This window comes from Berghia stephanieae, chromosome 6 (assembly GCF_034508935.2).
Source record: "Berghia stephanieae isolate SIO BIC M18660-M18661 chromosome 6, UCSD_Bste_1.3, whole genome shotgun sequence".
In the NCBI taxonomy this organism is placed as follows: Eukaryota; Metazoa; Mollusca; class Gastropoda; order Nudibranchia; family Aeolidiidae; genus Berghia; species Berghia stephanieae.
In genome coordinates, this window is record NC_088365.1 from 64,225,447 (window position 1) to 64,241,134 (window position 15,688).

Below are 15,688 nucleotides of genomic sequence, written 5' to 3' on the forward strand. Positions count from 1 at the left end.
TTTACTACTCAAAAAAAGAGGCATCGATAAACTTATTGTAGTAAAGGAAAACTAGTTCTTTGATGTTTTTTCTGTGAGTCTACGCCTTCTGGAAGACAAGACAAGATTGTAAAGAGAAAAACTTCGCTCAGCATCAGCTGACGAGCATGTTGAGAAGGCATACCTGGACGCCAATGCAGCGAGAGCTGGAACATAATCTGCCACAGACTTCCAAAATAGGGTCAAATCTATAATTCCAGTATCAGAATCAGACTCTCTCACAGAACTGGGTCCCAGTTTTTCAATATACCTCGTGAACTCATGCTGAAGAATATCACAAAAATTGGGAATTGCAGTGTATGCAGATACACTGCGAGGCATGAGAGCAATATTTCTCAAATTTCGCTTCTTTTTTTTTCTTTATTTGGTTTTCTCTTCTTTTTTTTTCCTTAAAATTTGCCACACAATTTGCCAATTTTCCCAAAATTTGCGGATCGCCCTGATATTTGCAGCCGCAAATTTGCGGCTGCAAAAGATGCAGATGACAGATCTAGCAGTAATTAGGTAGCTGGTCTGTTAGATTTGGTGGAAAGTACTTTAAGATACACTAGTGTCCTATCCAAAGGGTATTAAGCAATTACTATTGTCCCTTTCATGGTATAGAAACTGGGAGAAACTGTATGGCCCTCTATTGATTTTGAAAGACAGCTTGACCTTATACAGAGATGAATGATGTGGATGTTTCAGGTCTCTCCCTTATCAACTGACAGGACGATTAATAGGATACAAAATATGCAAACGTGACGTTTTTTTTTTTTTTTTTCAAGATTCCAGATTTAATATGTGACCCGTCGCCTCAAAACGGTATTATGCCTGGATGATCCACATGCTAAAAAGTCGAATTGAAGCCAAACTGATCAAAAATATGAAATGTTTGTTTTTGTAGTTCTACAATACTATAATCATTTTCCTCAATAAAACATAAAAACTCAACCCAAGTCTGATATTTTTGGCTATTAATTCGGTTTTCAGTATTTTAGTCATTCAAACATAATGTACTATTTGAGTCGATGGGCCATGTATAACCATCACCTTCATTGTTTTGTGTCTTACTGAACTTCCTTTCAGTTGATAAAGTTGAAAACCCAAAACATGCACACAGCTGTCTTTGGAGCTAAAATTTTACCTCAATATATTTTTAAAAAAAAAAACTGTAATAAGAAAACTGAAGTTGAAGAAAAATCTCCATAAAGTCCCAAACGTCATGATGTTTGCAACCTCAGATTCCGTAAAATCCATAAATAAATGTCATATCTTTACGCACTGTGGAGTCCAGATCAATTAAACTCGCTTTAGATAAAAATCCTGCTAAAAAAATAAACTTTTCAACTAGACCCATTTTCCCCTCACCATACATAAGCCAACTAGATCAACATAATCAGTCTTGGTCTGGTTAAAATATATTGTTCTCTACCAAAGTGGCCTTCTTACCCCACATATATGCACCAATCTCCTGCCTTCTCCGCCCCCCCCCACCCCTAACACAAATTAAATTATTAAACATGTTGGTTACCTAATTATGGCAAGACTATACTATACATACATATTTGATAAAGAGTCACGCACTTAATGAACAAGGGAGGTAACTGGAATTTTACCCATCATTTATTTGCAATTGAAAGGTCGTTTCCCTTGAAAATGGATTAAACAACCCTTGCCTGAGATAAACTTTTTCTTATTTCTGGTCCCAAGTTCATCTTAAGTGGACTCCTCTGTAACTGAAGAGTTTTTTGTGTGTTTTTTTTTCACAATGAGTCTTAACTCACTCAATCCTAAAGATTTTTGCTACATTTTAAACTTTAAACTAAAATGTATTAAAAATGAGCATAGATTTTTATTCAACTACCATTAACTTGGAAAAACTAAAAACATTAGCTTTGATACTACGCCCATAATTTGTCTCATAAAAATGCAATAAATAGGCATGGGGTAAAAGTAACCCCGGGTAAACTACGGATATGGTCGGTGTTAGGGTTGAGTGAGTTAATTGGGGTCTAATAAAACCCCGGAAAGTTAACCAATCAAACGACAAATGAATTCTTCCATGGTCATGATTATAAAAATAATTAATATTGCATGGTTTTAAATAAACTGCCAATTAAAATCTAATTTTACAGTTTCAAAAAAAACAAACAAAAAGGCATCCACACCCCTACACTTTTTATATGGGAAACTTTTATAAGATTCATGTCCAGGCATAAATAAGTTTTTTGTTTAACATTCATAGTAATTTCATAATATAATTTTTAAAAAAAATTTAAAAAATACAAATTTAATTAAATGCAGGAAGTGAAGCCTGTAATTGCAGAAATCTATTCAAAACAAGTTCTGATACACAATGATGGCAATATCAAAAAATAAAAGTCAGTGTAAAAGTCGACAAATGTGAAAAAATACAGTGGGATCTTTATAAAGCCAACACCACCAGACCGGAAAGATTGGTTGACTTTACATTTACTTTAAGCAAAGTTGACTTTATACATTATCAATGTAACACATTTAGATAAAGAACAGAAACTTTGGGACCAACAAGAGGGGTTAACTTTAAGCAGAAGTTGACTTTTAAAACTTTGACTTTATGCGGATTCTACTGTACAAAAATGCTTTGCGATTTTAAATAATTCACATATTTCATCTTTTGGTAAAATATCAAAGTCTTTCAAATTCAAACAGCAACATTCATCTGCAGGTGTAGATATGTGAAATACATATATATGCATCAACCTTCAACTGAATTTTAAATAACGAACCATAATATCAGGCAGTTGTAAACGAGATAAAGATTTCAATCTGGTAGCTCCTACATACTTCCTGATTTTCAACCGGCAAATATGACGTAATGTTTGTGGAGTATCTGGAAAAGAAAACATGACATTGTAAAAAAAATTCAATTATTTAAATAATGAAAATTTAAAATAAACTTTTAAAAAAACTTTTTCAAAAGAGACAAAATATCTTACAATTACAATCGACCTTTGAACAACTCAAGCCTCTTTTCTGACAACACAAAAACAAAGTTTAAAACAAAACCTGTGACTTAATTTTCAATATTTAATTTTAACATTCTTGGTATAAAATCATAAAAATTCTGGATTTAGAAGCGGTTCCTTATGAAAAGAGTCATTTTTATGCAGGCCAGCCAATTGCCCAGTGGTTGTAATCAACACATTTTTACAGGTGTGTAACGTTGATGATTTGAAGTCTATTAGCTTGAATTTGATGAGAACTAATCACTTCAATGCTTGTGAAAAAATAAGTAGTCCTTTAGAGCCATTAGAGTCAAAGTTCATCCCAGTTTCTAAAGCATGAAATGGACAATAACAATTGCTTTCTATTCTTTGGATAGGACACTATTCTATCGCAAAGTACTTTCCACCAGATCTAACATAACCAGCTACCCAATAATTGCTGGGTGGACAAAGGGATAAGAAAAAAAAAATGTCAACTGCACCCAGGATCGGTCTCAGTCAGCTCTTTCTCATATGCTGTAGTCTATCCAAGTTTCTATGACATTAAAAAGACAATAGCAATTCACAAAATACTTTCCACGAGATCTTGCAGACCCAGCTACCTAGTCACTCTTGGTGGACAAGGGGGTCAGAAACCTACTTGACTATACCCAGAATCAATACTGGTCCCTTTACTTATGAAGCAAGTGTTGTGCGGCTATGTGGTCTAGTGGTATGACACTCGCTTTCGGATCGGAAGGTCCTGGGTTCGAGCCTCTGCTCGGCGCATAGTTGAGTCCTTGGAAAAGACTCTTTACTCGCATTCTCTCACTGTACTCAGGTGTAAAATGAGTACCTGGCCGTTAACAGCGTTGTCTTTGTCCAAAAAATTGTAATATCGCCTTACAGGTGCCATGTCCCGTCCTACATGTTAAATGTTGCTGTTAACCAGGGACCCCTTGTAAAGCACTTTGCGCTCGTTAAGTGGATATTGCGCTATATAAAAGCTCGATTTCAAAGGATTTCTTTAAAAATTATCTAAACTAGAACAAATAAATTTTTAAAAATAAATAAAGTGATCACCTTCATAATATTTCAACAAGTCTATAATGTCTGTTTTATCTATGGAGACCAGCTGGATCGCTCTTCTGCCTCTTCCGTCCCTACGGTAGACATCTGCCCCGTGTTCTAGCAATAGATTTAGCATGTCATAGTCACCAGATCTGGCAGCTGTATGTAACGGTGTTTGGTGATTCTTGCATACATTGACTTGAGCCCCTGCTTTCAACAAAATGGTGGCACATTCTATGAAGCCTGAAATTAAAACGAGAAATAATTGTTTGTATTTTGTTTTTTATTTAAAGGGTTTTGCAGCGTTTGCGACAGTCACATTTAGGTCATTTCAGCACCAGCAAAAAAAAAGAAAATGGGATAGTCAAAAGCATTCTAGATTTACAATTAAAGCACATGAAAAAGTAAGACAAAGGGGAATGGTTCAAAGAGGGAACAGATGTAGATTCCAAGAGCACACTATCAGTGTACTTAGTTTGAGATCACCTAAAAGTAAAAGTCTTATCCAGACACAAGCACAGGATCCGACGAGGAGGAATACACTCGAATATTTACATTATATATTCTAAACAACGAATATAACAATAACAATGCATAAAAAATATATACAACAATTTTTTCCAACTCGAAAAAGCCGATGATGGCAGAAACACATTCGTCGACAAGAAATTTTTAAAAAAGGTGAGATAATAATAATATATATATATATATATATATATATATATATATATATATATATATATATATATATATATATATATATATATATATATATATATATATATATATATATATATATATATAAATATTATTTTATTTTATAAAGTCGGTATGAACATAATTTTCAATCTGAGAAAAACAAAAATTTCATATTCCTTATCAGTTGAATGATATTGGCTTCTGGTTTTACAGCAACATAAAACTATTTTGTGGCAATGGGTCAATTAGATCCAGCACCCGATTTATTGACAATTGAGATGTGATCAAGTTGGAATTATAATCACAGAAACAGAAACCAAGATCTTTGGATGCAAATCAAATGCTATACTTCTTCATCTAATTTATATTATTATTACCTTTACTAACAGCAGTTTGTAGTGGTGTTCCATAGTCTAGATCACTAGCCTCTAACAAAGCACCGTGCTGTAGTAATGTTGGTATGCAGTGCCAGTTATCTGTCAAATTTCACATTTTAAAAACAATGAAAAATATCTATACTAATTTATACATATAATTCATATGATTTAATGATTCTAACTATAACGTTATTTATTTTTTAAAAATATTTTAAAATTTGCCCAGGAAACTACTCATCTTGGCAAAAGCTCTCAAACCCGGGACATCACAGGGTAATTTAAATCAAGCTATATTTGAAGGACGAGTTTTCCTACCAAATTTTTTAATATGTGTCTTTCCAGAGTGCGGCATTGAACTGGTTGATACACACACAATGAAGTTATTCTAAAACACATACATAGGGCCATGTGGCACAGAGGTATGGTCTTTGCTTCATATCCAGATGGTATAAAGTTTGACTCCCCTCCCCCTCTCCCTCCACTGCAGTTGACGCATGGGTTAATTCCATTCTTATAGTCGCAAATTTTTCAAAGAGATGAAATGGGGCACCCTAACATACCATACCGCCATGATCCAAAATGTCAGTGTGTTTGGAATGTTATAAAATATAATCAAGATTGAGATTGCTAAACATTAAAGCTTATCTTAAATACTGTCTAGATATTTGTCTGTTCCTTGTTTTAATATGCTGCGTCAAAAAATCATAATCATGGGACATGCAGTTATTTCCAATATTAAGTCACATTTTGTTGGGTTTTTTTCCCCTCAAGATAAGCCAAATTGGATTTTATCAGGACAGTTTGTCGCTATGCATTCTCAATTTGGAATGGTATGTAAAAGACATATTTCTCTCTGGTGGTAAATAAGGGGAGTTAAAAAAATTATTATTATTGTTTTTTTTTTTTACTTTCTAAGATAATTTTCAGTGTAGTTATAACGCATACATACTTCCTAAGATGTGTAGGAAACGTTAAAACACATACATGCTTCCTAAGATGTATGGGTAACGTTAAAACACATACATACTTCCTAAGAAGTGTAGGTAATGTTAAAACACATACATGCTTCCTAAGATGTATAAGTAATGTTAAAACACATACATACTTCCAAAGATGTGTAGGTAACGTTAAAACACATACATACTTCCTAAGATAGTCTCGTGGAGGGGTGTAATCAACAGAAACGGAAGGTTGACAGCAGCACCCTTCTGAAGCAGCAGATCAATGCATTCCAAACATCCTTTGGAACAAGCATCGCATAAGGCTGTGGCTCCATCTATGTTTCTTAGGTTAACCTAAAAAAAATAAATAATAGAAAATTGAAATGAGGCTGTGCTAAAAGGTCTTTTTTCATGACAATCGCCATGAAAATACTTCAATAATAAGTCATTTGAAAAACTGACAAAAAAAACAACTCAATTTCATCGGTTTCTATCAGATGAATATTATAAAATAAACCAAAAGATGGTGATCCAGCTCTGATAGAATAGCAGAAATAGGTTAAAAAATTGTGGACAGACACTTTAAAAATCTATAGCTACTATCATAAATATTGATGGCAGAATGTCAGTTTTGAGTTTATTTTTCAATATTTAATTCATAGAAAATGATGAAAGCGATTTTTTTCCTTAGTTTTTCCAAATAACATAGTGTTGGAGTATTTTTGTGAACAGTCTCAAATACATTAGTGTTGTTCGAATGACCAGACTTTATTTAAAGAAGTTTTTATAAACATCTGTTCATTCAGTTCAATATGGAGGATACCATTCGGCTCATTGCATAAAGAATCTTACATTATAAGATTCTTTAACTTATGCGTTTGAAATTTTGAACAAGTCCCCAGTTCCACTGCGCTGTGCGACCTTAGGAGTGCACATTGGGAAGGAGTTCTTGGCATCACTCAGAATCTTGTTCCCTATGCATGTGAAGCAATTGCTCTTCCAACAGAGCTATCAGGAAAGCAATTTTTGCTTTAGTCCTCCAGAGCCATTAGGCCCATAGGAGCCGGAGTTTATCCTGGTTTCTAAAGCATGAAATGGAAAATAGCAATTACTTGCTATCCTTTGGATTAGACACTAGTCTATCGCAGAGTACTTTTCACCAGATCTATCTAATCCAGCTGCCCAATCATTGCTGGGTGGACAGGCAGTCAGAAAAAATCTTGACTGCATCTGGGATCAATCACTTTCCCTTTGCATGTGAAGCGAGTACTCTACCAACAGAGCTATCAGGCCAGGACTGCAATTTTTGATTTAACCCCCCAAAAAATAATGAAATAACATCTAAATCTTACATCAGCTCCATAGCTGCACAAAAGCAATGCACATTCGTAATGGCCTGATAGGCAGGCTTCATGAAGAGGTCGATTCAAGTCATAGTTGCCTTCATTTACATTGAACAAACCAGACTTCAACAGGGCTTCCAGCGCTTGAATGTCACCAATGTGAGAGACATGATGTAGTTGATATTCTCGGACCTGAAAACAAAATAATTTTATTTCACAAACCTTTTCATTCATGCCAAATGGATGGTGGTGAATTATGTGTTATGATGGGTTTGTATGCGTGAGTGTAGTTCTGTGCATAATTATAATGATGTATTCTATTGTTATTTTAATTATGTTAATATTATGTATATATTATTTTTAGATGCATTTTTGAATGTGTGTGTTGGGGGGGGGGGGGGGGGGGGTGCTGTACCTGTAACGTTTTGTGAAGCGCAATGAGTATCATGTATCACCCTTGAATCATATACCTATAATGTTCGCATGGGTGTACGATCCGATAGTGATGTCGTTTCTTCTTCTCTTTACTAGCCTATCCTGCTTCTTTGGTTTGTGATTGTATTTTTGACAGGGGATATTTTTTTTCTGTAAATCTTCTGCCTGTTTGTTCTTGGTTATTTATAATTTAGCTTATGATATCTTTAGGTTATGATTTTGATTTACATTTGTACTATTTTTGTTAGATTGCTTGTTTTTTTGTTTCCGCGGTCTCTCATATAACCTCAATTGTGTTGGAAGAGACCTAAAGCAACAAACAAACAAAAAAAGTATCATGTATTTTTTAAAATGTTTATAAATGCCATTTTTTACCAATTAGTACCATTATTTCAATGTCAGTAATCTGGTATCCATTACTTTAGACTTTCATGACACACTGTCCAGTAGTGCCGCGCTGAGGACCGGTCCTTAGACCGGTCCCACGGTCTTTTAGCTGTGAACCGAGGATCGGTCCGATAGTGGAAGACCGGCGGCGGTCCTCACTTCTTATCACCTTTCAACGGTCTCGCGCCATACTACCTCCCCAGCGATTCGTTGGCTCGGTTGCCTATCTTCCACCAATCACCACCCATCCCACTTAATTAATCACACCCACCCCCCTTTGCCATACACTAAATGACACAGACGACCATAGAGGCAGACGACCACCTCCCTCCATTCCGCAAACCGCCCTTTCGTGTGTGAGATGGGGGGAACAGGAGGCACACGCCTTGGACGATTCCATTATACGGGGTAAATTTCAAAATTTACTACACCATAATGATCGCAATGACAATGATCTATGATGAAGGCATGACCCCTCTTCTCTAATGGGTTATTGTTTGAAATGCATGTGACTACTAAAGATGTTTGTGTTTGTGTGTGTGTGTGTGTGTTTGTGTGTCGAACCTAGCAAGTAGCAAGTCCGATTTTTTGTTTTCTTTTGTCCATCTCTTGTCACCACTCCTTTCTATTGCATTGTTGTCATTTAAAATAATACAATAATATTAAAATTTCGTTTGGTGTTTTAACTAATCAAATAATATGAGTTTCATTAGTTTCTTCCTTCCAAAAAACCCAGTTATAACGTCTGTATTTTAAAAAAGTCCAATAGAATACTTGGGGACCCCGATAGCTCAGTTGATAGAGCACTCTCTTTGTACGCAAAGGGCCAGAGATCGATCCCGGGTGCAGTCGAGTTTTTTCTGAGTCCCTGTCTACTCAGCAGTGAATGGGTAGCTGGGTTTGTTAGATCTGGCGAAAAGTCACCATGGATACCACTTATTACTTATTAACTTATTACCGCATCCACCCCCTCTTATTATAACTTCACATCTCTCTCTTACTCTTCAACGCTCGCTGCCCTCTCATGTGTGTGTGTGTGTGGGGAGGGGGGGGGGGTAGGAGTTGCGTGTGTGTATCAACGCCACGAACAACTCGATCAACGCCTTGGGCGATGCCATTATCTCTGTTAATGGGGATAAATTTCAAATTTTATTAAATTATCGAAGTAACAATGAAGTACGGTGAGCAAATAAAGAAGGCATCACCCCTCTTCTCTAATTAGGTTACAATTTGAAATGAGTGTGACTACTCCGTGTGTTTTACTCCTGTAGACCACGGTTTTCATTGTGTAGCGGTCTTTAATGGTTCGAGAATGAACGATCCCACGGTCTCAAAGGTCAAAACGGTTTGAACTTCCGACAGTCTCTCAGGAATGTTCAATGTCGAAAAGGACCGGTCCTAGGACCGGTCCTTGCGGTTTTCATTTCCCAGGGACCGTAGGACCATGGTCCTTAAGCTTGCCAAGGACCGCCCCGCACTACTGTCCAGTGCATTATACATTTATGTTCTGGTTAGTTATTTTACTTCTCTTGCCATGAATAAGAACAAACCCTTTCTGTGCTTTGTTGGAAAAAAAAGTACAAAATCTAAAATGCAATGAAGTGTAAAACATGCCCTTTTAAAGTATCTGTAACAATTCAAAATTTGTTACAATTTTTCCATACCCTGTAAAATATCTTTGTTTGGTTGCCAAATTACTATAATAGAATATCATTATCATCATCAACATTAATGTAATAATAATAATAATAATAATAATAATAATAATAATAATAATAATAATAATAATAATAATAATAATAATAATAATAATATTAATAATAACAATAATAGTGACAATAATAATAATAATAATAATAATAATAATAATAATAATAATAATAATAATAATAATAATAATAATAATAATAATAATAATAATAATAATATAATTATATAATTATTATTATTATTATTATTATTATTATTATTATTATTATTATTATTATTCTCATTATTATCATAATTATCATCATCATTATCATCACTATTTTCATAACTACCATCAAGTATTACCATAAATTTAAACAAGCCTTTGTAGTTTGATTTATTAACTCTAAACCGACATAAGATCTCGTTTTCAACAATACAGCAGTGATAAACTATGCGACTTGGGCTTTTAACGAAACACTAGTTGCATGAATGTCATTGCTCTCTTGGGAAAAAACAAGATTTCTGTAGCAATAAAAAGACGGTAATTTTGAAGTTAAAGACGAGACTGAATTTTTTTCAAATTACAGTAAAATTACTTTAAACCGAAAGAAGCTAAACCGAAAAATACCTTAAACCGCAAAGAATTTAATAAATTGTACGAGTTTCTTCATTATCTTTGTACTAATTCTTACGATGAACCGAAATACTTCTAAGCAGGACTTTCTATAAACCGAAACAACTTGAGGAGAGCACCTTCCTTTTTTCTCTCTATATTTTTCTTCAAAAATTCGGGAAGGAGGCCACACGTAATAATGCCCGGCGATATTAAACAGAGCGTAAGTATAAGGTGAGGGTGATGGGTGGGGTGGGTGGGGGGGGGGGAGGCAAACACTTCAATCACTGCACTTGGGCTTGGCCAACACCACAATCACACAGACTGGAAAAGGAAGACAGCGGGTGACTGACAGGCGAAAAATGAGGAGAGAGGGGGAATTGGGGTGTAGAATAACGCAAGCGAGGGGGGGGGGGGGGTAGACAACTTACCATTGAAATGCCATTTCATTTCCACTTCGTTGTTTAAATGTGTGTGTGAGGGGGGGGGGGGGGAGGGGGGAGGTTCTATGTAATTAGGCCTTTGAACCTAATGAAATGGCTTTTCAACAAAAGAGGGATGTGTAGTAGACAGCTTAGCATTGACGACACGTCTTTTCATTTCCATTTCACTTCACCTCTGAGTAGCTGCGCATCATTCATTATCAATTATCGCACAAGAACTTTCGATCTTATTTTAGCTTTGCATTTTACTAAAAGTTGTCTAAAAGAAAGCACTGTGCTTACACGTTTGAGTTTAAAATCAAAATACTATGTGAAGTCGATGAAAAAAAAAGTTGATCAAGACGGAGATATGTAAATTACACGGCATCCCGAACTGTACTCTTTCAACAATTTTGAATTGAAAACGAAAACCCCAAAAATATTTTTAAAACACAAAAAAAAAATATTTTTTTAAATTAATGGTTACGAAGATGGCATTTATTCAACAACTCCGTTTAACGGGAAACCCATGATACGATTAAATGAGCAAATTCCTTAAATAGTTTCTACCCTTGAAAAACATTGCAACACGGGAACTTACTTTAAACCAAAATGTCTTTAAACCGAAATGGTTTAGAAGGTCCCCAAAATTTCGGTTTAAAGTAATTCTACTGTATAATCTCCCCCATTATTATCTGGCTATCACTAAAGAACTATTACACAAATCAGCAAAGGGTAACTCGGACACTGTGGAATTGGATTGAAATGATTTAAATCTAAAGAGTTAATAGTACTAAAAAGTGATTGGGGATAATGATCAGCGTTGTTTGTTTTTTTGGTGTTTTTTTTTGTTTTGTTTTTTTGTTTGTTTTTTTTGCATTTTATTTTTTATATTTCAGTCTGTTATTTTTATTTATTATCATTATTTCTAGCAGAGAAGTACAATTACAAACAACTAATATTTGCAGTCTCTGTTATAGAAATTACTCCTAAAACTACAATTTTGACATTTGTTTTAATGAGGGGAGGGGATAGATACATGAGATTTTTTTTGATAGCATAAAATATGATATCTAAATCATAATGAATGTTAATATCTAGTAATAGTCATAATGATGAGAGAGTGTGTGTGGATCAGAGCTACATATTTTGTGGTGTCTAAATAGCCTAATAATATTGCAAACTAATAACGGAAGGCTCTATTTACCAATCCACGCTCTATGTTGTTGTATTCATTATCCATAATACCCTGCACACAAAATTATTTCAGTCTAGGCGTCCAAATGCATTTTTATTTTTGGAGAAAGTTTGTTATTGTTTACAATAATTGTAAAATTAATTGGTAATGCATTGTAGTTCTTTACAGTTTTATAAAGAAGCTGTTCTTGGCATAATAATAATACCCCCAAAAAATTCCATAGAGTTGTTATACATTTTATTACAGAAGTATGACTCAAATGGATTTTTCAAGTGTCCATTAATGAAGAATTATTTAATTATCACGCATATCGTCATCTGTTATAGTCACCACCACTGATCTCAACTAGAATATAATTCCAACGTCGCCTTTGGTTCAATCACAACCATACAACCACGAATCTAGACAATAAACGGAGTCTACTTTCATTTTCTATTTAAGTGGGTGTGATAAGTCATATTTTCCCTTGCAAGATTGACATCAATGGAAATGATAGTGATTGAACTTACCTCTGTCCAGAAGCGGTAGGGCGTAATTTGTTTTTAATGATTGTTTATTAATATCATTTTTTAAATACCATGGAAGTAGATGTGACACAAGGGAAAGAGACGTTTCCAATACACGGACCAGCAGCTGCAGCTTGTTTCCAAGTGAGTCGAGTCATTTAAAATTTTATTTTTCAGAACGTAAAACTTAACATCATTTTTTTAAAAGAAATCCTGGTAATTGGGACTTTAAAATCATTTCTAGATTGATGGGGCTGGTTTCAAAGAGAATTCAAAGAGACGGCTATGAAAGGAATGATAATAAAATAATAAGAAAGTAAAGTTTATCTTTGTCTACCGAAATATAACTGGAGTGAGATGAACTCCATTCATATGTTATTAGAACTAAAATAAAAATTTAGAGAAATCAAGGTAAATCATTATTATGTGACAATGTCTTACCCAACACCAAAATTTTCCTCCTCTTCCTCTTCCTCTTCTTCTTCTTCTTCTTCTTCTTCTTCTTCTTCTTCTTCTTCTTCTTCTTCTTCTTCTTCTTCTTCTTCTTCTTCTTCTTCTTCTTCTTCTTCTTCCTCTTCTCTTCTTCTTCTTCTTCTTCTTCTTTCTTCTTCTTCTTCTTCTTCTTCTTCTTCTTCTTCTTTTCTTCCTTCTTTCTTCTTCTTCTTCTTCTTCTTCTTCTTCTTCTTCTTCTTCTTCTTCTTCTTCTTCTTCTCTTCTTCTTCTTCTCTTCTTCTTCTTCTTCTTCTTCTTCTTCTTCTTCTTCTCTTCTTCCTATTATTATTATTTTTATTATTATTATTATTATTATTATTATTATTATTATTATTATTATTATTATTATTATTATTATTATTATTATTATTATTATTATTATTATTATTCTCCTCCTCCTTCTTCTTCTCCTTCTCCTCCTCTTCCTTCTTTAGCTTGTAAATCACCCAAGTTAGAGACATTGGATGACATATCGCCATACATAGGTTATCTCATGTTCTTTGTTTAAATTATTTTTTTTTCAGTATGTGAAAACAAACATACCAGGACCAAGTTCCGAAGTGGTGACTCGATTCATGGAAGAATTTGCAGGTTGTTCCTGTTCAGATAATTGTGATGAACTGAGCTGTCCATGTATTCAACTATTCGGCCCGGCATATGACGTCAACGGAAAATTATTAGATACTTGGTGCATTGACGAAAACATCAAAAGAAGATCAATATTTGAGTGCGGTGACAATTGTGCCTGTAAGAATGGGCAATGTGGATTGAGAGTGGTTCAGAAAGGAATAAGTGAGAAGCTCAGGGTTTTCCAGACCGAGAAAAAAGGCTATGGACTAAGGTCTGTTTCTGGAATCTCCCGCTTGAAATTTGTGTGCGAATATGCAGGTGAAGTTCTTGATGAACACGAGGCAAGATTGCGTTTGAGTCGCAATGAAAAAGAAGGGTGCATGAATTATTTAATAGCTGTTCACGAGAGTTCTTCTTCCTCAAACTCAAAACACAGTGCTTATATCGATCCGTGTCATGTTGGAAATGTCGGCCGTTTCATCAACCATTCATGTGACCCCAACTTGATCATGATTCCTGTGCGTGTCAATCATCCTGTACCCAGACTGGCTCTGTTCTCAAGCAGGGATATCTGCCCTGGCGATGAGTTGACATTTGACTATAGCGGTTCTGCCTTGCTGGAAATATCTGTTGTTGAAGATTCCAAATCACAAGGCAAAATGAATTCTAATTCTTGTAGCGAGGACAGTGAAGTGTGTAGAAATAGCTCTGAATTAAAGAGGACAAAATGTTTCTGTTCTAGTGATAAATGCCATGGCTATTTGCCTCTTGATGAGCATCTTTTTGATTGATGAAAATTGTGTTTTCATCATCATCATCATCATCATCATCATCATCATCATCATCATCATCATCATCATCATCAATTCCAACATAATCAAAAACCCTACGTATCATTATTAAAAATCCATAATTTTCTTTTTTTTTTCTTTCTATTTTGTTTCTTTGATTGTTGTGGTTTTGTGTTGTTGTTTTTTTCTCATTGAAAAAAAAAAAAAGATTTCTACTTTATAAACAATAATAGCAAAAGCTCGTTAATTAATATTAAGATGAGGAATTCCATAATCATTATTATTATTATTATTATTATTATTATTATTATTATTATTATTATTATTATTATTATTATTATTATTATTATTATTATTATTATTATTATTATTATTGAGAAACAGCACGTGTAAACAATGACAATAGTTACCAGATAGGAAATTAGTCATTACATGTTGAATACAAAATTTAATGATCTCCATGTGTTTTCATCAAAGTGAACTAATAGAATTTAGAGAACGGCATGGTTTTCATTGAGGCGATCGGAGTCCATGAGAACGCTTTGGTTTCCGTGGTTTTTAAACCAAACTTATCAGGGGACATTACTCCTTCCAAATGTTACTTTGTATAAAATATTTAATTGTTGCTTCCCTTGTCCTAGAATTTTGTGCACCTTTGACTTTTATTCTGGTTCTTAGTGATCTGACTTGCCATGAGCCACCTGAGTGAGATTATATCCGTACTAGACTCATACTGGGTGTGATCCTCTGACCTCCCACGGCGGGAAGAAGGTCACTTGTTGGGTCTTCTATCCCGCATATCTGTTTTCCCTTTCCTTATTGCTCTCTATCTTTGTTCTGGTTTATTTCCCGGTCATGATAGGGATCCTTAGCTGGGAGGGAGGCAGTCAAATGTATAGTATCTTTTTCTGAGAGATGATGATGATGATGTTTATTGTTATTATTATTATTATTATTATTATTATTATTATTATTATTATTATTATTATTATTATTATTATTATTATTATTATTATTATTATTATCATTATTATTATTATTATTATTATTATTATTATTATTATTATTATTATTATTATTATTATTATTATTATTATTATTATTATTATTATCATTATTGTTGTTGTTGTTGCTGTTATTATTATTATTATTATTATTATTATT

At 34.1% G+C, this 15,688-nt stretch overlaps 2 protein-coding genes across 2 annotated transcripts; one reads left to right on the top strand and one right to left on the bottom strand.

Moving 5' to 3' along the window:
• Positions 1–1,183: 1,183 nt before the first annotated feature.
• Positions 1,184–12,641, bottom strand: LOC144975440 (ankyrin repeat and SOCS box protein 9-like). Its single transcript, XM_078919506.1, has 6 exons — positions 12,175–12,641; positions 7,428–7,610; positions 6,279–6,429; positions 5,135–5,233; positions 4,071–4,301; positions 1,184–2,893 (listed from the first exon to the last, which is right to left on the bottom strand). The coding sequence occupies exons 1-6, from the start codon at positions 12,208–12,210 to the stop codon at positions 2,766–2,768; spliced, it is 828 nt and encodes a 275-aa protein (XP_078775632.1). The 5' UTR covers positions 12,211–12,641; the 3' UTR covers positions 1,184–2,765.
• Positions 12,623–14,643, top strand: LOC144975439 (histone-lysine N-methyltransferase SETMAR-like). Its single transcript, XM_078919505.1, has 2 exons — positions 12,623–12,815; positions 13,688–14,643. Exons 1-2 carry the CDS (start codon positions 12,744–12,746, stop codon positions 14,522–14,524), a joined length of 909 nt encoding a protein of 302 aa, XP_078775631.1. The 5' UTR covers positions 12,623–12,743; the 3' UTR covers positions 14,525–14,643.
• Positions 14,644–15,688: the final 1,045 nt, after the last annotated feature.

Bases quoted from the DNA above. Each gene is read 5' to 3' on its own strand.
- LOC144975440 (XM_078919506.1), bottom strand. From the start codon at position 12,210: ATGGATAATGAATACAACAACATAGAGCGTGGATTG. The intron at 6,430-7,427 runs GTAAGATTTAGA...TATTTTTTTTAG, and splicing joins TGTGCAGCTATGGAGCTGAT to GTTAACCTAAGAAACATAGA. The intron at 2,894-4,070 runs GTGATCACTTTA...TTTCTTTTCCAG, and splicing joins CTTGTTGAAATATTATGAAG to ATACTCCACAAACATTACGT.
- LOC144975439 (XM_078919505.1), top strand. From the start codon at position 12,744: ATGGAAGTAGATGTGACACAAGGGAAAGAGACGTTTCCAATACACGGA. The intron at 12,816-13,687 runs GTGAGTCGAGTC...TTTTTTTTTCAG, and splicing joins CAGCTGCAGCTTGTTTCCAA to TATGTGAAAACAAACATACC.